Source organism: Chiloscyllium punctatum, chromosome 9 (genome assembly GCF_047496795.1).
Source record: "Chiloscyllium punctatum isolate Juve2018m chromosome 9, sChiPun1.3, whole genome shotgun sequence".
Taxonomy (NCBI): domain Eukaryota; kingdom Metazoa; phylum Chordata; class Chondrichthyes; order Orectolobiformes; family Hemiscylliidae; genus Chiloscyllium; species Chiloscyllium punctatum.
The window spans coordinates 109,639,089-109,662,288 of NC_092747.1; the positions used below are offsets into that span (position 1 = coordinate 109,639,089).

The 23,200-nt window shown below is 41.5% G+C and overlaps 1 protein-coding gene across 15 annotated transcripts in view; it reads right to left on the reverse strand.

Annotated features, from left to right (window-relative positions):
- The window catches only part of LOC140481586 (dedicator of cytokinesis protein 9-like), a 342,162-nt gene that overhangs the window by 226,707 nt on the left and 92,255 nt on the right, over window positions 1–23,200 (reverse strand). For 2 of the 15 annotated variants that reach the window (XM_072578026.1, XM_072578022.1), the window contains exon 1: window positions 14,452–14,621. The exons of the other annotated variants lie outside the window; for them this stretch is intronic. In XM_072578026.1, the coding sequence (XP_072434127.1) occupies window positions 14,452–14,589 (138 nt within the window). In that variant the 5' untranslated portion in view covers window positions 14,590–14,621. Of the gene's footprint in view, window positions 1–14,451; window positions 14,622–23,200 lie in introns of those variants that run through there. 15 annotated transcript variants of the gene reach the window in all.

A 23,200-nucleotide genomic window follows, 5' to 3' on the forward strand; every position in this document is an offset into this window, starting at 1 on the left:
GAAAATAAAATTAAAGGAAGATTCAAGACAGATATCTGATACAGCAACATATCAAAAGGACAATGATTTTCCCACAAATGTAAGTCAATAAAACAAAGCCTCTCCTGTTCTGAATAATTCAGAGACAGGTTAGAAGAAAAGCACACAATTTTCGACTGGCAAATATTTATAGTGGGGGTGGGGAGGGAGATGGGAAAGTTTGGGAACTGGGGAGTTGGAATGTTGCCGCGGCAAACATGGAAATGTAAGAAACATACGCACAAAGACAAAATAATTAATTTGCATCACATTTCTATCTGGTCCAGTAAAGGCCAGTGCCAATGGAATGCCAACAGCTGCCTAAGACTTTGCGCAAGAGGTTGAGAACTGTAAAATGCCTGTACTTGGTGCAGTCGAAACATAGATAGCTATACCGTACACCATTCAATATACAGCACCCTGCCAAAAATCCATCAGAGCAAAATAAATAAACCTCTGTAGTGTATTCATTCATCTGAATGAACCCATTTCTTGGAGCAGGATAATGGAGGGTAAATAGTGAAAAAGTCCAAAAAAGCAAGTTAGAGCTAAAAAAATTCATATTCTCGAAGACTGATATCCTTTATACAACTCACATTACATTATAAACTGCCATAAGTGAAACTTGCAGGAGAAATAACCTTTCACAGCACAAGCAGATTTGTGCCCTAGAAATTCTGCTTATGGAATCCTTATGAGGCTAGTCATGAATTATGCAAGGTGCAGCGATCTATATCTAGATTAGATTAGATTCCCTACAGTGTGGAAACAGGCCCTTTGGCCCAACAAGTCCACACCGACCCTCCGGAGAATAACCCACCCAGTCCCATTTCCCTCTGACTAATACACCTAACACTACGGGCAATTTAGCGTGGCCAATTCACAAGACAGCAGTGCGGCACGGTGGCACAGTGGTTAGCACTGCAGCCTCACAGCACCAGACACCCGGGTTCAATTCCCGCCTCAGACGACTGACTGTGTGGAGTTTGCACGTTCTCCCAGTGTCTGGGTGGGTTTCCTCCGGGTGCTCCGGTTTCCTCCCACAGTCCAAAGATATGCAGGTCAGGTGAATTGGCCATGCTAAATTGCCCGTAGTGTTAGGTAAGGGGTACATGTAGGGGTATGGGTGGGTTGCGCTTCGGCGGGGCGGTGTGGACTTGTTGGGCCGAAGGGCCTGTTTCCACACTGTAAGTGATCTAATCTAACCACTGAGCCACCATGCCGCCCCGGTAGCTACATACCTTCAAAGGACTAAGATGACACAGAGCTCCTTTTAGTCAATTGTCAGTGTCTAACAGAACATTGTCAGTACAAACCCCACTCCAGAGACTGAAGCACAAAATCCAAGCTGACTCTCACAGGAGCACACCAAATGCTGCCCTGCCGGAGGTGGCACCTTTCAGTGACTGTAGTCTCCTCCACACCCTCCTGACTGGCAGATGAGGCCCACAGTTTAAAATCTCATCCAGGTGTCAGAGGTGTTTAGACACAACGTGCTAAAATATGTCACCGATAGAGGAGCAAAGGACAAGAGAAGAGGCACTTGGAAAGACACGGAAACACAACACATTCAGGGCAGAGACAATTGAACACAACACAGGGTGGCACATTCATGTGTCGGGTTTTATCTCCCTCTACCCGAACCTTTGGTCATCTTAAACACGTCAATTGGATCACTGCCTCATCTTCCATACTGAATGGCATACAAGAAGACTCAGCCCAGGACATGGAGGTCCTGGGCCTCCATCACCGCTGCTCCCTCACCACCCAACGCCTGTAGGAAGAATGCCTCATCTTCCGCCTCGGAACACTTCAACCCCAGGGCATCAATGTTGACTTCAACAGTTTCCTCATTTCCCCTTCCCCCACCTCACCCCAGTTCCAAACTTCCAGCTCAGCACTGTCCCCATGACTTGTCCTATCTGCCTATCTTCCTTTCCACCTATCCACTCCACCCTCCTCTCTGACCTATCACCTTCATTCCACCCCCATTCACCCACTGTACTCTATGCTACTTTCTCCCCACCCCCCACCCTCCTCTCATTTATCTCTCCACCCTTCAGGCACTCTGCCTGTATTCCTGATGATGTACACCCGCTTTTGCCCGAAACATTGATTTTCCTGCTCCTCGGATGCTGCCTGACCTGCTGCGCTTTTCCAGCACCATTCTAATCCAGAATCTGGTTTCCAGCAACTGCAGTCATTGTTTTTACCTGAATGGCATACAAGACTTGTCCGCACAATCCCCTACTTTAAATTATAACACACCTCGCCAGCTTAGTCAGTGTTGCTTGAGGGGTAAATATTGACAATAACAGAGGGAAAAACTTATCGCAGGGGCTTGCTCTCCACAAAAATGCTGCTGGATTTTGCCACCTTACAAAACTCCTGCACTTCTAATTGACTTAATTGGCTATGAAGTGCTTCTGAATGTCCTGCTGTTGGCAGGACACAAAAATCAGACAACAGCAGCAATACCCCATTGAACAGTTGATACACATTTAGACAGCATCTCTAGGACAGAAAATACATGTGGATTATTGCATATTCACAGGTCTCAATCAGCATTTGTAAAACCCAAAATTCATATGTCTACTATTTGATGAGATTCAGTGATTGGGCTGCACTTGCTAACCCATTCTCAGTGCGATAATATTACATAATAACCAAAGTTAAGACAGTCATGGTTCATTTACTCTTGCCTGAAGTGACACACTCACGTATACATAGGAACCTTGATTCTCCGAAGGACATGGGCGGGGAGTATTTCCATCGAATGCTGGATAACAAAATTAGCCAAGCATCAGGACCTTGCAAATCTTGTTCAAATAATCCGAAATTCAGTTAATTGAATGCCAGGTAATCGAGGTTCCTCTGTCTATGTTCCCATTCCCTACAAATACAATATATGTTCAAGCTTTGCAACCTTTGGAATTCCCCAGGAGTTTAGAGAGTCGTCGGTTCCCTGTCACTTTCTGCATGGCAATGCCTCAGCCAGAGTCAACATGTCAACCAATCAACCAGTCAACCAATTAACCAATCAGCACCCTGTTCTACCCCTGCTATATAAATTGTTATAAACATTTTAAATTTTCATATTGTGTTTGTCCTGAGGAGTCAAGACAAAACCATTCAGCAACAACTACCTTTATAATCCAGTCAGCATTGACTATCAATATTTACAATCTTACACCTGAAGTCCTGAATAATAGGCTATAGATTCATTTCAAATCAGCTTGTCAATTGATGACATATGATTGTAATACTCTTTAAAGTCAAATCAGATAAAAATCAAACTGGAAAAAGTCTTTACCTGTTAAATTAAAATACAATGCCCGAAAACCAATGTAAACCTAAGTCAACAACTCTCCATGTGACAAGACACATAAGAGTTCTGAATAAATAACATCAAGCTCAAAACACTACCTCTGTTAACATAAGGTAAATTAAGATGGGAACAGACATTATGCGGTCAGTTTCTGAAGTTGTGGAGTTCAATATTGAGATCGACTTTCAATCTAATAACCCTCCTTGGAACCACCCTCAATACATTTACATCCTTCCTTAAATAAAAAGGATCACAATTGTACACAATTGTAAGGTGTGGTCTTACCAGTTCCCTGTATAACTAAAGCCTAACATATTTACTTTTATGTTCAATTCGTATTAGCTTTTTAGTTACTTGTTTCTACCTGCACATTAATTATTTTGAAACCCAAGAACACCCAAATTGTTCTGCAGCTCAGAATTCTGCAGTCAAGCTCCATTCAAGTTATATTCTTTCTGCCAAAGTGAACAATTTCACATTTTCCCCACATTATACTCCATCTGTTAGATTTTGCCCATTCAACCTATCTATATTTTGGGCAATTTTCTTATGCCTTCCCTGCAACATATCTTCCCATCTTCATATCATTTGGAATTTAACTACAATGTGTTTGCTCCCATCATCTAAATCATTGATGTAGACTGAGGCACCAGTACTGACCCCGATAGGGCCCTACTCATCCTGCCAATCAGATAAAAGACCCACTTTGCAAACTGTCTGCCAACCAATCTTCTATCTAGACTACGTTAGCCACCTACACCATGAGCTTGTTTTCCATAATAACCTTGAATGTGGCACCTTACCAAAGACCCTCTGGAAATCTAAGTCTTCATGTTTAAAGGCACCCTTTTAATCCTTCAATTTTTTAAAAGTATTTTTCGAAATCAACCTGTTCAGAGATGTTATTACACATCTCTGGAGCAGGTGGGACTTGAACCTGGGCCTCCTCGTTCAGAGTAGGGACACTGTCACTGCACCACAAGAGGGCCTTGAAGCTACGCCTTCAAAGAGTACCAATAAATTGGTTAAAATCTCTCTAATGATCAATTCTAACAGCTTCCCCATGTCAGACACCAAGTTAACTGGCCTGTGTTTCTTGTTTTTTTGCTTCCCTCCCTTCTTGAAAAGAGAGATTATATTTACTATTTTCCAACAATGCAACCTTTCCCAAATCTAGGGAATTTTGATAAAATAACACCAACGCATCGACTAGTTTATTAGCCATTTCTTTTCAGAAGCTTTGTAGGGATATGGGACAGGGGCAGGCAGGTGAGATTAGTTTGGTTTGGGATTATGGTCAGCATGAACTGGTTGGACCAAAGGGTCTGTTTCATTGCCGCATGACTCTATGACTCTAGAATGAAATCCATCCAGACCTGGAAATTTGTCAGCTGCACCTTAGTGCCATATAATTCTAATGGCAAAGTTCCTCTTTCCTTTCTACCTTTTGATGTACAGCTATTATTGAAACGTTTTTATATCCCACATAGTGAAGACAGAAGCAAATATCTGATCATTTAATCTGCCATTTTCCTATTGGCCACTACTAATCCCCTAGTCTCAGTCTTCAGTATAACACCACTTATTTCCTTTATTCTTTTCAAAAAGCTGTAAAACCTCTTGCTCTTCATTTTGACATTCCTCTAAGTTCCCCTCATATTTCCAATTTCTTCCTTCTGATTAATCTTATTGTCATGTTCTGATTTTCTTCACATTGCAACCAATCATCTGACCTGCCACTCACCATTGTACAGTTATATGCTTTTTCCTGATGTCTCATGATTTCTCCAGCTGCTTCAGTCAACCATGGGTAGTCAGTCCTCCCTACAGAATCTTGCTTTATAATATAAATATATTTATTCAAAGTATTTTGAAATATCCCCTTGAAAGTCTGCCGCAGTGAAATATCCCCTTAAATCCCTCCACAATGAAATATCCCCTTAAATTTGATGCATGTATAGAACAAGCTGCCAGAGGAAGTGGTGGAGGCTGGTACAATTACAACACTTAAAAAGGTATCTGAATAGGTATATGAGTAGAAAGGGTTTGGAGGGATATGGGCCAAATGCTGGCAAATGGGACTAGATTAATTCAGGATATATAGTCGGCATGGACAAGTTGGACTAAAGGGTCGACTTCCATACGGTACATCCCTATGATTATGTCTGCCACAGGGAAATGTTCTCTTGAATGGCTGCCAATATTGCCTATATTTCTGATATGTTATTTGTATAGGAGTAACAAGGGCAAGTCTAGTTTATCCAGAGCATGCACTTGCTTCTGCAATAACCAAACCTGAGTTTGTGTGTGTGATATCACATTAAAAATAGAATTGGCTGCCTATTGAAAGTTGGAGTTTTCTGCATGTCTCTGCTATGCTGTCCAGGTCAAACACCTGGTTCGTGACGGACCCTGTCTGAGGTGAAGCGGGTCTGGAATCCACTTTAGGCGAAAGTGAGGACTGCAGATGCTGAAGATCAGAGTCAAGATTAGAATGCTGCTGGAAAAGCACAGCAGGTCAGGCAGCATCCGAAGAGTAGAAAATCAACATTTTGGGCAAAAGCCCTTCATCAGGAATGGCTGATGAAGGGCTTTTGCCCAAAACGTCGATTTTTCTGCTCCTCAGATGCTGCCTGACCTGCTGTGCTTTTCCAGCACTACTCTAATCTGGAATCCACTTTAATCTACTCACCACTGGCATGGGTTTCACTCAGCAACTTGAGCACAAGAGCCAAAGCTGTCACCTGAGTGGCAGTGCTGAGAGAGTGCTGCACTGTTGGTGTCATCACTCAGATGAAACATTAACTCAAGGTGACATCAATTCTTTTGAGTAGGTGTAAATATCACGTGGCCAGTACATTAAAGGTGAGCGAGAAAGTTCTCTAAAGTATCTTGGAGCATTATTGTTCTATAATCAACATCACTAAAATTAAATCCAACCATTAATGCATTAGTGTTCCTGGAAGCTTCTTCTGAACCATATGGCTGCTATGTTTCCTACGACACATTAATGGTTACACTTCATTGTCTGTAGATTTTTTTTTGGAATGTATTGAAATCATGAAAAGCAGCGTAGAAATCCAAGTATGAAGGAGAAAAGAATCCAAGGTCATGTTGACAAAACGAAATTGGGGGGTTGTTGTTGGAGACTTTATGAGCATAAACACTAGAAGGGCTCATGCCCGAAACGTCGATTCTCCTGCTCCTTGGATGCTGCCTGACCTGCTGCGCTTTTCCAGCAACACATTTTCAGCTCTGATCTCCAGCATCTGCAGTCCTCACTTTCTCCTTAAACACTGGATTAGACAAGTTAGGTCAGGGAGATCCAAGATGGCGGCGACCCAGCAAGTCTGAGTCGATAGTGCTCCTCCCAAGACTCAGGCAAAGTGGGCCACCCACCTCTACCACACTTACCAAACCATTTAAAATAGTTTTTACTTAATATAATTAGTTGCTCAGTACCAAATTTAAACATCTAGTCTCCTGTAAAAATGACTAGGGGAAAAGGAGCCGGCAGTTCTCAGCAGGCAGGAGTCCCTCCCCCACCCTCCCCAGCTGCACAGCCGCCCCGGGGGACTTACCTATGGTGGTGAGCCTCGTAGAAATAATCTCCAAACTTGATGCGAAGATTGACACCTTCATCGAGGAGTCCCAGAACCGATGAAATTTACTTTCGGTCACACTGCAAAAGCACGCCCGAGACATCGAGGAAATCGAGCGCCGAATAGGAGGGGCGTAGCTAAAGGCCGCAACCTCCAAGACTATAGCAGAATTGACCGTGGATCAGGTCCAGACTCTCGAACAGCGAGTCCGGACCTTAGAGAATCACATCGACGATCTCAAGAATTGAGGCTGTTGAAAAAATATTCATTTGCTGGGCCTTCCCAAACGGGAAGAGGAAGGCCAGCTTACAGCGTTTCTCAAACAGTGGCTTCCACAGCTTTTAAATCTGGAGGCTGGATCAGGCCAGGTAAGGCTGGAATGGGCCTACCGGCTTGCAGTGCGCGGGCCCGGCTCGAATCAGCACCCCTGCTTGGTCCTGTTCCGGCTGCAGAGCTACAAGGAGAGGCAGACGCTTTTGGAAGCTTCCAGAAATCTTGGGAAAGATCCCAAGCCATGATTTATAAAGGATCCAAGATTATGTTATTCCAGGACTTTTCCCCATCTTTGGTCTGAAAGAGGAAGGTGTTTGATGCAGCGAAGAAGCGTTTAAGGGACTTAAATATTCAGTACTCCTTGCGCTACCCAGCAATGCTACGTTTTAGCCATGAAGGGTCCATGTACAACTTTGGATCACCGGAGCTGAAAATGTGTTGCTGGAAAAGCGCAGCAGGTCAGGCAGCATCCAAGGAGCAGGAGAATCGACGTTTCGGGCATAAGCCCTTCTTCAGGAAAGAACATCGATTCTCCAGCTCCTTGGATGCTGCCTGACCTGATGTGCTTTTCCAGTAACACATTTTTCAGCTCTGATCTCCAGCGGCTGCAGTCCTCACTTTCGCCTTTGGATCACCAGAGAAGGCCAAGAAATTTTTGGACTCTCTTAGATAAATTGTAAGAGTTAATTGATGTTGTTTTAGCGATTTCCTCCCCCATTTTTTAATATATATATAGGCCGGGGGGGGGGGGGGGCCAGTTAATGTAGGTGGGGGAAGTGGTTACCTTATCTTATTTTATCTCTGTCTTTAGGAGCGGGGTTGTTTTCCCCTGCTATTTTGCATTGCTATAATTAATTATTATTTGTCAAGACTGTAATTTTATAGTTATATATGTTCATACATGGTATTAACATTACCAAATATATCCAGGTGTTGGTGTGGGTGGGGGAGGGGGGTAGGGTACTCACTGTTAACTCTTGCTCAGTAGTATATTTGAATTTTCTTTATCCTATTGTGGAGTGCCTGGGTCAAGGGTGGGGCACTGGTTGGGAGAGGATATGATGGACTTTTGGAAAGGAAGTGATGCCCCCGGGAACATGGGGGAAAATCTCCATTTAAATACGTTTTATATTTTTTTATTTAGAAATAGTTTTTTATTATAGTGATCTGAGTGTATTAAAGAGCCTTTATTTTTGTGAATTTTATATGCTCAATGCTCGGGATGTTTTGGATAGGGTTTCCCCTCCCGAGGGGTCTCGGACTTGCCCGGACGATTATGGTTAACCAGTCGATTAAATGGTGCACCTGGAATATCACGGGAAGTAATTCACCAATCAAAAGGAAGAAAATATTATCAAACCTCAAAGAAGAAAGGGTTGATCTAGCTCTCCTACACGAGATACACTTATTGGATAAAGAACACTTGAAATTACGACAGGGAAGAGATTATTTTCCATTCTCTCTTTCTGTGCAAGGAAAATTATTCTGACAAACTGGGTGGCTGAGGGGCCTCATGGACTTTTGAATTGGCACAGAATAACTATGGAATTACTCCCCGACTTCCTTACAAATATGGTGCACCAAAGAAAAACTGAATTATTCCATAAAATATGGCAGCCCTTCTTGAATTACACAACTACAGATATTTCGGTCATCCTAACAAGGGCTTTTACTTGATTGAGATGGTGGACCTGGCTGGTCCAGTGCCCCTTGGGAGAGGAATCCCGCACAAATACAGGTTTTGTTACGATCTGATGTTAACACATTCCGAGTATGTATTTCACTAGCCAATTTCTGTGTTATCCATGGTTTTTTTTTCTCTCTCTTGAATAATGTAAGAGATTTAGTCATACACTCTGGTTAGTTGTAGGTTAGATGAGTAGTTAGTTAAGTTTTGTGTTTTTCTCTTGGTATTTCTTTTTTTCAGTTTGATAAGATTTTGCTTATTATTTATTTAAGATATAATTGTATATCAATGTTTATACTTGGGTTTTTTATTTTTCTTTTGTAAACTTGTAAAAACATAGATATTTTTATTGAAAATTTAACATTAAAAAAAGACAAGTTAGGTCAAATGGTCTTTTTCTGTTGTAAAATCTATGTGATGCTAAGGAAAGATTGTCAGCTTGGTATTTATTAACTGCATACAGTAAACCCAATTCAAATTCTTACATTATTTAAGCTTTCCTTTGTATTTTTACATGAATTGACTCCAGCTGTATTAGGTCAACACTTGGATACAATAACATGGCGTGTGCCGAGAATTAACATGCAACATGTTTGCTGCCCAGCTTTTTTCTTTTGTGTAAACACTAATTCAACACTCATTTTGATGCAAGATTGGTGCAAAATATAGTCATCAGGATTCAAATCCTTGCGAAGGAATGCCACTGAATCTTAAATATGTCACCTTAACCACTCGGCCACAAATACAAAATGTTAATTGGCCAAACTTGAACTGATTATCAGCACAATAGGCAGAATGAGATATCTGGTTTCCAAACTTTCAAAGAAAAGCCCTTGATCAGTTTGATCACTAAGTCACTGGCTACATTTCCACCTAACCTACAATTTCAGACAGTCAGAAATCACGCCCTTCCTTTGCAAGTAAGCTCAGTTAGTCACAGTTTTCCCTACCCTTCACGCAGTGAACAGTTTCGATCAACGGGAAAACGTTTGGTTGAATTTCAAAGGTTAACAATATCAATGGACCATGTTAGCTTCTGGGAAATGTAGGTCTTAAGGAGAACAAAAATTGCTGGAGATCACAGCAGGTCAAGCAGCATCCATGGAGAGAAAGCAAGCTAACGTTTTGAGTCTAGATGACTCTTCAGAGCTGAGTGGTGGGGGCAGCATTGATATTATAAATGGAGGGTGGGGTTGGGTGGAGTGCTGGGGGAGAAAGGATATTGATATCTCAGATTAAGTGATTTCTCCTCCAGCACTCCATTCCCCCACCCCAATATTACATAAGTGCTGCTCATTTCACACTTCACATCAGTCCTGATGAAGAGTCATCCAGACTTGAAACATTAGCTTGTTCTCTCTCCATGGATGCTGCCTGACTCACTGTGATCTCCAGCATTTTTTTGTTTTCAGTACAGATTCCAGCATCTGCAGTAATTTGCTCCTGGACGTTAAGGAGATCGGATTGTATTACTTCAAATATTGCAATTAGCAGACGATACCTGCTGATAACTATAGTTGGTTCTGCTATAGCGCATGTTTTTTTCAATGTGAATTGGCTTTAACATGATGATTGAAGAATTTAGACTGCTATCTGTAGAACACAAACCTTCCTGTGCAATTCTGGCCCCATTAGTTTAAGTTTCAGTAAGTTTGCTGCAGATGATTAATATTAAGCTTGAAAATTGGAATATATTGTATAGTGTTGTTCTCTGTCTTACAAATGTTTATAGAGAAATGGGAGAAAGGGGAATAAAGATTTACAGGGATGATACCAGAACAGAGTGCTTGTGACTAGAAGGGAAGACGAAACTGGTTAAGCCACTGAGAGTGAGACCTGAAGCACAGGTCTTCAAAATTGTGAAGGTGTTTGATAGCATGGACTTGGAGAAACTGTTTCCACATTGTGAAAAACTGAGATCCCTGGGTTTAAAAGAAAAGGTAACTACAAAAAGAAAGAAGTCAATAGATCCAAGAAAGAATTCACAGCATTCACCAAGAAGTGGAGAGATTGTGGAATTCGCTACCACAGGGTGTGACAATAGTGAACAGTACAGTTGGAATTAAGGGGAAGGCAGTAAAATGCATGAGGGAGAAACAAATAATTCAAGCTTTAAGTTGATAACACTCCAGCGGTTTCCAATCCCTAACTGGACAGAGATCATCGACAAAAAATAAATAGGTTTGAGAGCTCCCTTTCCTTAAAAGGGAATTTTAATAAACAATTGAGATGCAACAAAATTTATGTATATATAAAAGTCAACAGACGAGGGAAGAGGAAGAGGAGATGAAGCAAATTAATATGGCTTTTTAAAAAAATCATTAAAAGTTTAGGTGTTAAAGTTTCAGATTATAATCTCTGCAACAGAAAGGGAGAGGGATTTCTTTTATTATAAATTCTGTGTCTTGCAATCCTGTCCCACTCGCTACCAGATGAAGGAGCAGCGCTCTAAAAGGTTTTGGACTATAACCTGGTGTTGTCTGATTTTTAAACTTTGTCCACCCCAGTCCAACACTGGCACCTCCACACCATATCAACAGAATTGTTTGTTATCAGTTTTAGTAACTGAATTCAAGAAAAGAAAAATTCAAACAAATGCAACTGACTTGAGAAGCCTTTGCAACATTAATATTCCAGTTTCAGTGAAATACATCAGTTTATGTGATGCACAGATCAGGAACATTTCCAGTTTTTAAACTCTAGTTAAAGATCTGTGCACAGCATGTATCATTACAAATTCCAGACTATGCTTTATCTCATTACAATATAAACTGTGCAGTTATCTTAGTAACAATCTCACCCCAACAAGGCAGGGTCACTTGGTAGAACTCTCATCTCTGGATCAGACAGTGGGGTTCAAGTCCCACAAGTGTGACTTCAGGATAAAAATCAGAACTGGCACTTCAGTGCAGTACTGGGGGACTGTTAAAGGCTGCAGCTTTCAGACAAGTTGTTAAACTGAGACCCTGTCTGTCCAAGTTAGAATAGGTCTTAAAATATCCCCTACAGTATTTCAAACAAATGGAGAGATTTCCCTAGTGTCCTGGCCAATATTTACCATTCGAGCAGCAATACAAAAAGAACAAATTATCTGATCACATTGTTGTTTATGGGAGCTTGCTACATACAAATTACATTACACCAAATACACTTCAAAAACTATTTGTTGAATGAAAAGCACTTTGGAATGTCATGTGGTGGTGAAAAGACACAACATAATTGCAAGTCTTTCTATCTTTAAATTAACAGTATGACAAAAAAAGCCAAGCTAGATCAGAAACTAACAAATCTAGTACTCCGATAATCAACCTAGCTCGAATGGTTAAAAAATTTTATTCTTCATGATGAATGTAATATTCCTCTTCTGCTGAATGTAACTAAACAAATTCAGGGCGAACAATCATGAGATTTGACAAACATTTACATTCACACCGGTTAAGGAGAGTGTCTGCTGTTCAAATCAAGTGCAACAATGTGATTACATTGCCAGTTCAAAAACTCATTAACAAAATCCTGCTGAAATCTCACTGATTCAATTGCAATACTGAGTAGATCAAAATTTAGGTCTACATCATTAAAACAGTTTTGTGATTGTTTAAATTAACAAACTGTTTAAAGAAAAGTAATTTTAAAAATTACTTTAATTTCTAAATTAAAAAATGTTTTTTTTGAGCTAGTGGGTTGGTCCTGAGAACCCACTTCACATACACAAAGTAACCACAGTGCAAAAGCATTGATTGCAAGGCACTTTGGGAAAGAATAAGACACAAGGTACTATACAAAAGCAAGTATTTCATTTTCACTCTTAGTTGCACAGAGGCTGCAAATAGAATCATAGATTCAGACAGTGCAAAAAGGCCCTTTGGCCCATCAAGTCTGCATTGACATGATTACCAAAAAAGGTGCGCTAATCACGATTTTCAGCAATTGTCCCATATCCTCAAATGTTATGATATTTTAAGCACTCGTCCAAATAGCTTTTAAGCGTGAATCCGTGTCTCACTTTGTGTCCCTCAGTGATGGGTGGGGGTAAAAAAAAGTGTCAAATCGGAATAAGGTGTGGCACTGCTTAAGGTTTCCAGCCTCCACTACATTCCCAGAAAGTGCGTTCCAGGTTTTGGATATGGCATCCAAAATGAGCATTCACATTGGAAATCTTCTCCACAAAATTCAATAAGCTGTTTCTGAACAGGTTATAAAGCAAAGTGAGCATATTGGAAAATTAAGGTTGTACAGCTTAGACGTCTCTGCCCTTGTTGAAAAGGTCTGCTCAAGCAGAGATAATGTAATTCTAAGAACCAAATCCAAAAACAGTTTCCATCAAACTTGGGTTCTTTCTATCCAGCTTGCCTTTCACAGTCCCCCAATCCAGCAGTTGTCAAAACAGTCAGAGGACAAGTATCCTCAGCTGTCTGTAATGTTGCAAATGACTCAAATTTCAGTCAAGTTTTAAACTGGGATTTGCTCTGAGCAACTACTGAGGTTGCAGACAACAATACAAAAAGCACCATGGGTGTATCACCAGATTTTAAATCCCCCTCAGGACAAAAGGTCTGACCAACACCCCGGAAATAGACATGTAAATTCTTCAAGAAAGTTTAGGACGTTCAAATCAGCTGAAAACTAAGAAAAGCCCTTTGCTCTGAATCATTTCCTACAAGGTAAAACATCTCCCCTTTTCAGTTTCAATACATACACTATTCTGAATGCTTTTCTTAATTACAACCTACACAAGCAACAGAATAAACCCTCTTTTATCTGCAAATATATGCAAAGTTCTGAATGAGGAGGAGGAAGGAATATTAGGCAAATATCTAATTGAATTTCTCCAGTCCAGCTTCTGGGTTTTGTCAAGCCAAAGCTAAAATTGCCGAGTGAACCAAACTGGTTAAACAGTCGAGTGAGAAGGTTAAGCAACAGTTCGATCAAATTACAGACAATCCAACAGGTAATACGCGCCCAGTAAGAAACCGCGATCTAACTAAAGCAAGTTAGCAGCACAATGGGACAAATTACAACATTGCAAACTTCATGATTTAAAAACAGAAAAACCATCCTATATTTCCAGTAATTTGATGTATTAGGAAATGTTTACAGAGTCTGCTCTGCAGCAGTGCTCCTCCACCTTATGCCGATTTGACACTTTCTTTACCCCTACCCTTCACTGAGGGACACAAAGTGAGACACACATCTACGTTTCCACAAACTAACTGGACAAGCCGTGAAGCTCATAGCTGAAACTGGCAAGTAAGCAAAAGCAATGCTTTTAAAGCAGGAGATACTGAAATGATAATAACAAGCCCGGTGCAGTTGTTTTCATTCCAATGAAAAGTGAATTATCTCACTCAAAGAACGCTTTTTAAATCAGGAACTCGTCGACAACCTCCACTGAGATGAAGCAGTTCCTCGTTAAATTGAAACATTGAACATTCAAAACAAAAATAAATAGCGGAACGCCAGCTGAGCAGATGCAACAATGATCTCTCCAGAAGCAAGTGCTTCGAGGTTTCTCTCAAAGTGCAGCGTTTTTGTTAAAAACTCACATCCAGGTGTTTAGCAGCAGCTTCACCGAGTGGCATCTCACTCACATCTGGCTCAGTCTCATACGGTGCACTTTTACTCTTCTGCAGAGGGTCGACCGTAAGATCCTTCTTAAAAAGTCGGTTCACTCTCCCTTGCATTTTCTTCAGCTCCCTCTCCACCGGGGGGGGGGGGGGGGGGGGAGAAAGTCCGGAGCACAAAAAAAAACAAACAACCGTTTGGAGAACTTTTGCAAAAGATAAAAAGTTTTTTTTCACAAATAAAAGGTTGAACGGCGCTGCAAGCCCTTGACGAGCAACATCATTAACTAAAAACAGCGACCACAACCACAACAAAACACAAGCCCACAGCTCGGGCTCTCGGAGTTCGTGCAAAAATAAAATCTGGTCACATCTCACTCAGAGACGGACAGAAAAAAAGTTTCCAGCGTCGTTCCTCCGCCCTTCACCAGGGAATGCGTGCGTTACAGGACAAAAGGATCTGCACAAAGTTGCGAGCTATTGGAGCAGTCTCCCCTTCATGAATACGCCCTGCAAATAATCATTTTACAAATATGTACAGCAGTTCAACACCAGGCAGAAAACTGTGAAGGGACAAATTGCAGGATTACACTCTCTGTAACTCCCTCCCAGTCCATCCTCAACTCTTCCGGGCACTTGCCCCCTCCCACCCCCCAAATTCATTCTGCCCACCAAACTTTGGGTAGATACCCTAAAACCATTGGAAAACAGTACCTTTTATTCGAATAAAACGGAATTTTTTAGCTTTAACTGCACGGCTTGTTGGATTTCCAACTCTCCTGCATTGCTCCAGGAGTGTCTGAGAACTAAAAAGATTGATCGCCTGGAGAGTAGACAGAGAGATATTCTTGAAAATAAAAACCATAGAGACATTAGCTTTCCCACAAAAGACTGCTGCAACTGGGAGTCAATTGAAAATTTCAAGACTGAGATAAATAAAGACAGGTTTGAAGGGTAAGGTTATGACACCAAAGTGGGATTAAGATACAGATCAGCAGTGATTTAACTAAGTGGTGATAAGAGACATGAGGAGCTCTCTTGTTCCTACTGTGACAATAAAGAGCTCAAGTTGACCCCAAGGGTTGGGATGCACTTAAAGAATAATAAATGGGTGATATATGAGATTGAGAGCTAAATAATTCTCATTTCAACAGATAGTGTCTTTAACATCACAAACACACTTGACAGCAGACAAAGATTGACAGTGAGCCAAAAGAGATATTAGGAGGAGATACGATGACATGAAAATTTCCTTCTTCTGCACCTTCTTCATGACCTAACATGGCGTTACAATTATCTGTTTGTCTATCTACCTCATTGGTTCCAACATGGATGATGATGTTCTGTGAGACTTGTAACTTGTTACCCTGCAACAATGGCTTCTTTTGGACTCCTGTTCACAACTCTTTTCCCTCTTCTTTGTCTCCAGCTTGGTCAAAGGGGTGGATTTCAAGGAGCATCTCCAAAGACAAAGTGCAATTTACGGAGGGAATTCCAGAGGTCAGGTTGGCTGAAGGCACAGAGATCAGGTCGGGGGGATGTACCCGGAGCTAAAGTTGACAGAATGCAAAGTTCATAGGAGGGTTCGAGAGAGACTGGGAGGGAGGGGAGGGGTGTTTACCAGGGTTGGTAAAAAGGTGAATCTTGCATGGATGTGTTATTAGGTGTGGAGTACTGATATGTTGGGTGACTGGGGCTTGGTCCAAGTTGCAATTCAAGTGGCAGATTTCCACTCACCATGGAATTTCTGGAGGGTGGAGAGAGGGCAGGGGTCTGGGGGAGTGTTGCGCATGGCAAAAGTATTAAGAGCATCCCAGCCGAGATGGGCAACATTATGGAAATGAGAGTACACGGTCAAATAGGGCACCAAGGTGGTCTCAGCTGGAGACAACGGGGAGGGAAAAGAATTGTGAACAGGTGTCCAAAAGAAGCTATTGCTGCTGGGTAACAAGTTATGGGTCTCACAGAACATCACCAATCCATGTTGGAACCAATGAGGTAGACAAACAGATAATTGTAACGTGGTGTTAGATCATGAAGAAGGTGTGGAGGGAAATTTTCATGACATTGAATCGTTTATGCACAGAAAGATGGCACCCAACCACTCAATCTTTGTAACTCTTGAAATTTTTTTTTCTTTCAAGTGCCCTTTCAATTTCCATTTAGATACTTGGTTAGTCAATTTGGCTGGATGACTGGTTTGAGATGGAGAGTGACACCAACAGTATGGGTTCAATTCCCACTCCATCTGAGGTTACCATGAAGAACTCTCCTTTTAACCTCTCTCTTGTCTGAGCTGTGGTGACCTTCAGATTAAACCACCACTTGTCATGGCTTTTTAATGAGAAAGCAACCCTATGGTGCTCTGCAACTGTGGCATCTTAACTTTTACCCATTTCCCATGGATATCAATGACCATCTTTACTTCCACCACTCTCATGCGCAGTGAGTTCCTGCTCAATACCACTCAGCATATTGAAAAAAAGTTCCTCACATTCCTCATGCATCTCTTACCCAAAATCTTAAATCCGTGTCCCATGGTACTTTGACCATCAGCTATTACTAACAACTTGTCTTTGTCTATTTTCCCTAAACCTTTTAGTGAGCTTGTACCCCTCCACATCATTTTTTTTGTCCCAAACTCAAACCCAGGTAGCCCCAGCAGCTAATCTCCCACACCTCCCACCGCATATCTAGAATATTCTTGCATTAAACAGGAAGATCTAATTGAGATTTTTAAATTATCCATGCTTATGAAGAAGTTAAATCTGATAGATAAGCATATTGTCACTGATCAACAAGGTGGTAACTGGAGGACATAACTTTAACAGCACCATCAAAAGAACAAAGGGGATGTTTGGAGGATGCCCTGGCCTCTCCACAACAATGGACAGAGACAGAAGACATAATGACTTCCTGCTGTAAAACTCTGAAGTTAATAAGGGCGAGGCAGCAGCTGTTATTTACCTGGACTTCAGAAAAGCATCTGATACTGTTTACACACAACAGGATGATTCACAAGATGCACGCTCATGGGATAGACAGCAACAATCAGACTGTGTCAAAGGATTTGGCTGAAAGTCGATAAAGGGCAGCACTGTGTCAGGAAAGAGAAGGTGGAAACACTTGTCTGGAATCTCACTGGGGTCAGTCAGGCATCACGGCTTTTCTAATGACAGTTTGTGTCAAGGACTTGGAGATGTTGTTCAGGTAGAATGATCAATGCTGTTCCAATCATAGTCTCTCAAAATGGTTTCACTTCCCAACCCCATCTCCAGAGTTCTCTCCAAGGACTAATTGTTGTCTCCCTTCCCCTCATTTACAGCACACGCCAGCCCTCAATGGGCCCCAAACACACAAATGAGCCAGTTTGCATTTTATGCTGAAGACACACACACACACACACACACACACTGTACCTCTCTTCTACTCAATACCTCCCCTGCCTCTGTATAGTTATCCTCCAATCTTAGATGAGCCACCGCTATTTCCTACAGGCAAACAGTGGGAAGACCAAATCCATCATGTTTAGTTTCTGCCACAAAGAATTGAGTACCCTTGCAGATTTCACACACTTGCCCTATTATTCAACCTCAATCTATGATCTCATGTGCTCTTAGTCACAAAACACATGTGCAACCACATCCATAATATCCAGCAGGTTTGAGTTTATATGTGATTGTTGGGGGGGGGGGGGATGCTGGGGGAGTGGATGGAGGGTGGAGGTGGAGGTGGTGCGGGGGGTGCCGTTGTTTTCAGAGCCTGGGAAACATTTACCCCTCACCTGACGTCAGGAGAACAGATATTCTGCTGATTATCATGTTACAGTTTGCGGGCTCTTGCTCTGCATCAGCTGGCTGCCATTTTTTGGCTATTACACTAACGATAGCATTTCAAAAGCTACTCAATTATTGGCAAAGCACTTTGAGACTCCCTGAGCTCATGAGAAGTGCGATATAAACATAAGTCTCCCTTCCCAATACTTACAAAGCTTGGTAGACACTGAACATGAAAGAAACCCAAATACCTTTGAACACTTCATACCATTAAATAAATACATGACAAATTAAGTTAACTTCAAACTTGAGAAATGTTTTCACAGTATGTTGTTTTTTTAAAAAAAAATGAACTTCCTTACCTAATGAATACAAATCGAGTCATAGAGTCAAGCAACATGGAAACAAACAGACTCTTTGGTCAAAGTTGTCCATGCTGACCAGATTTCCCAAACTGAACTAGTCCTATTTCCCTAGTCCTGTTTGGCCCAAATCCCTCTGAAGATTTACTATTCATGTACTTGTCCAAATGCCTTTTAAATGTTCTAACTGTACCTGCATCAACCATTTTCTCTGGCAGTTCATTCCACATACAAACCACCCTCTTTGTGAAAAACGTTGCCCCTCAGGTCCCTTTTAAATCTTCTCCTCTCACCTTAAAATTAAGCCTTCGAATTTTGAATTCCCCTATCCTAGGGAAAAAAAACCTTTGCTTTTCACCTTATCTCTGACCCTCATGGTTTATAATCCTTTGTAAGGTCACCCCTCAAAATCTCCTATACTCCAGTAAAAAAATGTCGATCCACCCCGTCCTTAGGTCTCAAACTACTCAGTCCTGGTAACATCCTTGTAAATTCTTTCTGCCCCCTCTTGAATTTAATAAGATCCTTCCCACAGCAGGGTGACCAGAACTGTACATAATATTCCAAAAATGACCTCATCAACATCCTGTACAACCACAAGAGCAATACAGGCAAGCATGCCAAACGCCTTCTTTCCCACTCTGTCTACCTGTGACGCAACTTTCAATGAACTACGTACCTGAACCCCTAGCCTCCTCATTTGCTGAGTTCGTGGTGTTTAGTTTATCACTTAGTCTGCAGAGGGGTTATTGGAGGATAGCGGGTCAACATTCATCAGTCAGTAACAGGGAGAAGCAAATGATCCTTTCAATAGAGAGAAAACTCAAGGATTATAATCTCCATGCAAAATTCCAGTTCTCGCAGAGTCGCTAGTCTCAGTATTAAGCAACGCTGTGGCTTTAGGGCAATATAGCATGGACTCCAAATCTTGCACTTCATGTTGAGAGCCTTTGAATTGCCAAATGAAACTTCTTTCAAAGTTGTGCCACCCAACGCTCCATCAACATTGTTGGCCAACAATTGGTGAATAATCAATGATAAATCATGAATTTAAACTAAAACTGACAACATAGAAATACAGGACGACCCACAGCGCAGAAGAGGCTATTCAGCCATTGTATCTATGCCAGTCAGTATTGATGCTGAATCACACTGTTCATCTCTTGGTCTGTAGTCCTGCAGGCTATGCCAATCAAATGTAGGGAATCTAATCTAATCTAATCTTGGGAAATAAGGTGTTAGTGGGGGAACATTTTAAAAAGATGGGTGATATGGTGGCTCAGTGGATAACCCTGCTGCCTCTCAGCACCAGGGTCCCAGGTTCGATTCCAGCCTCAGGTGACTGTCTGTGTGGAGTTTGCACATTCTCCCAGTGTCTGCGTGGGTTTCCTCCGGGTGCTCTGGTTTCCTCCAACAATCTAAAGATGTACAAGTCAGGTGAATTGGCCATGCCTAATTGCTCATAGTGTTAGGTGCATTAGTCAGAGGGAAATGGATCTGGGTGGGTTACTCTTCAAAGGGTCAGTGTGGACTGGTTGAGCTGAAGGACCTGTTTCCTCACTGTAGGGAATCTAATCTAATTTAAATGCATTATACAGTGTCCTCTTTCATGCAACGATGGTTTATGTCTGTATTCCTGTCTCAATCTGAGACTTTCAGAATCCCGCTAAATGAAAAACTTCTCAACTCCATTCTAATCCTTCGCCCAACTATTTTAAACACATGCCCTTTGTTCTTGACCTCTTTGCTAATGGAAACAGTGAATTGAATTGGGAATTCTGGCAAATCAAATAATTAGGATGTTATTTTAAAAGGTACATTAATATTTAAAGCCCTTATCTAAACAAAAAGTTGTTTTGAAAGCATACGTTACATAAGTACATCAGAATAATATAACGCAATGCAGAATATAGTGTTACAGCTACAGAGAAGATGCAAAGAAACATCTAATATATGAGAGGTCTATTCATAAGTCTGATAACAGTGGGGAAGAAGCTGTTCTTAAACTTGTTGGTATGTGTTTTCAAACTGCTATGTCTTCTGCCCAATGAAAGAGGGTGGAAGAGAGCATAACTGGGTTGGGAGGAGTATTTCATGATATTACCTGCTTTCCTGAGGCAATGGGAAGTGGAGACTCTGTCAATGGAAGGAAGACTGGTTTTTGTGATTGACTGGGCTGTGTTCACAACTCAGTGATTTCTTGTGGTCTTAGGCAAAGCAGTTGCCATACCAACCTGTAACGCATCTGGATAGGATGCTTTCTGTAGTGCATCTATAAACACTGGTAAGAGTAATTGTGGACATGCTGAATTTCCTTAGCCTTCTGAGGAAGTATAAGTGTTGATGTGTTTTCTTGACTGCAGTGTCGACATGGACTAGGATGGATCATTGGTGATATTTAATCCTAGAAGTTCTCTACCACCTCCACCTCAGCACCACTGATACAGACTGGGGCATGTCCTCCACTCCACTTCCTGAAGTTGATGACCAGCTCCTTCATTTTGCTGACATTGAGGGAGAGATTATTGTCTTTACACCATCTCATTAAGCTGTCTATCTCCTTCTTGAACTCTGTGTCTTGTCATTGTTTGAGATCTGACCCACTTCGGTGGGGTCATCAGCAAATTTGTAAATTGTGTTGGAGCTAAATTTAGCCACATAGTTGTGAGTGTATAAGGAGTATAGTAAGAGGCAGAGTATGCAGTCTTGCTGGGCACCGGTATTGAGGATTATTGTGGAGGAGGTATTGTGCCTATCCTTAGTGATTGCAGATCAGGAAGTCAAGGATCCAGTTGCTGAACTTCTGATCTGATTGGATCACTTTCATTCTGGTCAGCTGGTTGTAAACTTTCGTTTGGAACTCATGTAGATGATTAGATTAGGTTACCTACAGTGTGGAAACAGGCCCTTCGGCCCAACTAGTCCACACCAACCCTCCAAAGAGTAACCCACCCAGAGACATTTCCCTCTAACTAATTCACCTAACACTATGGGCAATTTAGCATGGCCAATTCACCTGACTTGCAAATCTGTTGTCTGTTGGAGAAAACAGAGCACCTGGAGGAAACCCACGCAGACATGGGGAGAATGTGCAAACTCCACACAGACAGTTGTCTGAGGATGGAATTGAATCTGGGTAGCTGGTGCTGTGAGGCAACAATGCTAACCACTGAGCCATCATGCCGCCCCACAGATTAGTGACGGGAAAAATCCTCACAATTTCCAGTGCTGCTATAACAATTTTTATCAACTGACTGTCACTATGATGTGGTTTCTGATATGAGTAAAACAACACTACTGATATGAAATGCTCATAGTACTCCCTGTATGTGATGTAGTGGTCATGTCACTAGACCGGTTAACATTGTGGCAGCAGTGGTTCAAATCCCACTATGGCAGCTAGTGAAATGTATATTCAATACAAATAAAGGTTTGCTGAATGGTGGTCATGTCACAACTGTTGATAGTTAAACAAAATCAGTACACTAATATATTTTAGGTTGGAAGATCAGTCTTCCTTACCGGGCCTACATGTCTCTCTTAACTGCCCTTTTGGGCATTTTTCATAGAATCCCTACAGTGTGGAAACAGACCATTTGGCCCATCAAGTCCACACTGATCCTGTGAAGAGCATCTCACCCAGACCCACCCCATCTCTATAATTCTGCATTTCCCATGGCCAATCCACCTAACCTGCAAATCTTCAGACTTTGGGATGAAACCAGAGCATATGGAGGAAATCCACACAGACACAGGGAGAATCTCCACACATATATATGCATGAGGCTGGAATCAAACCCAGATGTCCAGTGCTTTGAGGTTAGCAGTGCTAACCACTGAGCCACCATGCCATCCCAGGTATGGAAAATAAATACTACCTATTCATAAAATATTGTTATCTAACAAACTAGACAAGCATATGAAAGAGAAGGTAATAGAGTTGTTAATGGTACATTTATAGGAGGAGACTCACTTACAGCATTAACACTGGTGTAGACTGGTAAGGCCAAATTGGTCGGTTTCTGTCTTAAGTCTCAAATGAAATCTTAATAATATCCTCCACTTGTAATCAACCAGCTCTTCAGAGACCTAAGTGAACATTAACAAGCTGACAAGCAACTCCAATGTGCCATTCACAGGTGACTTGTTACTTGTTCAGTTTCACAACTGATCTGTGATTTTTCACCAGATATCCTGGAATCTAACATATCACAAACAAGAGAGAAACTCATGTGCATTTGCTGAAACAACTGTTTTCAAACATCTTCCCCAAAGATGTGATTCCTCATTTGGGGTCAATTCCAAGGTGCAAGATGCACTTTGATCCTTCATCCCACAATTAAGGTCATTGGCTGCAAAGCATATCACATGGTCATGCAGCATGATATAAAAATGCAAACCTTTTTTAGATTAGTTGAAAAAAACTCAGAAAAGTGACATGAATAAAAGAAACTCTCAGTATTTCCGGCTCTTCATCAGAGATGTAAATGCTCTGGAATTCTCTTCTCAAGGGTAGTGGAAAGAGAGTCAACCTAGGTTATGGTTAGATACTGTAAGTCACAGAGTGGCTGCAGATGGGCTACAATGGATGCT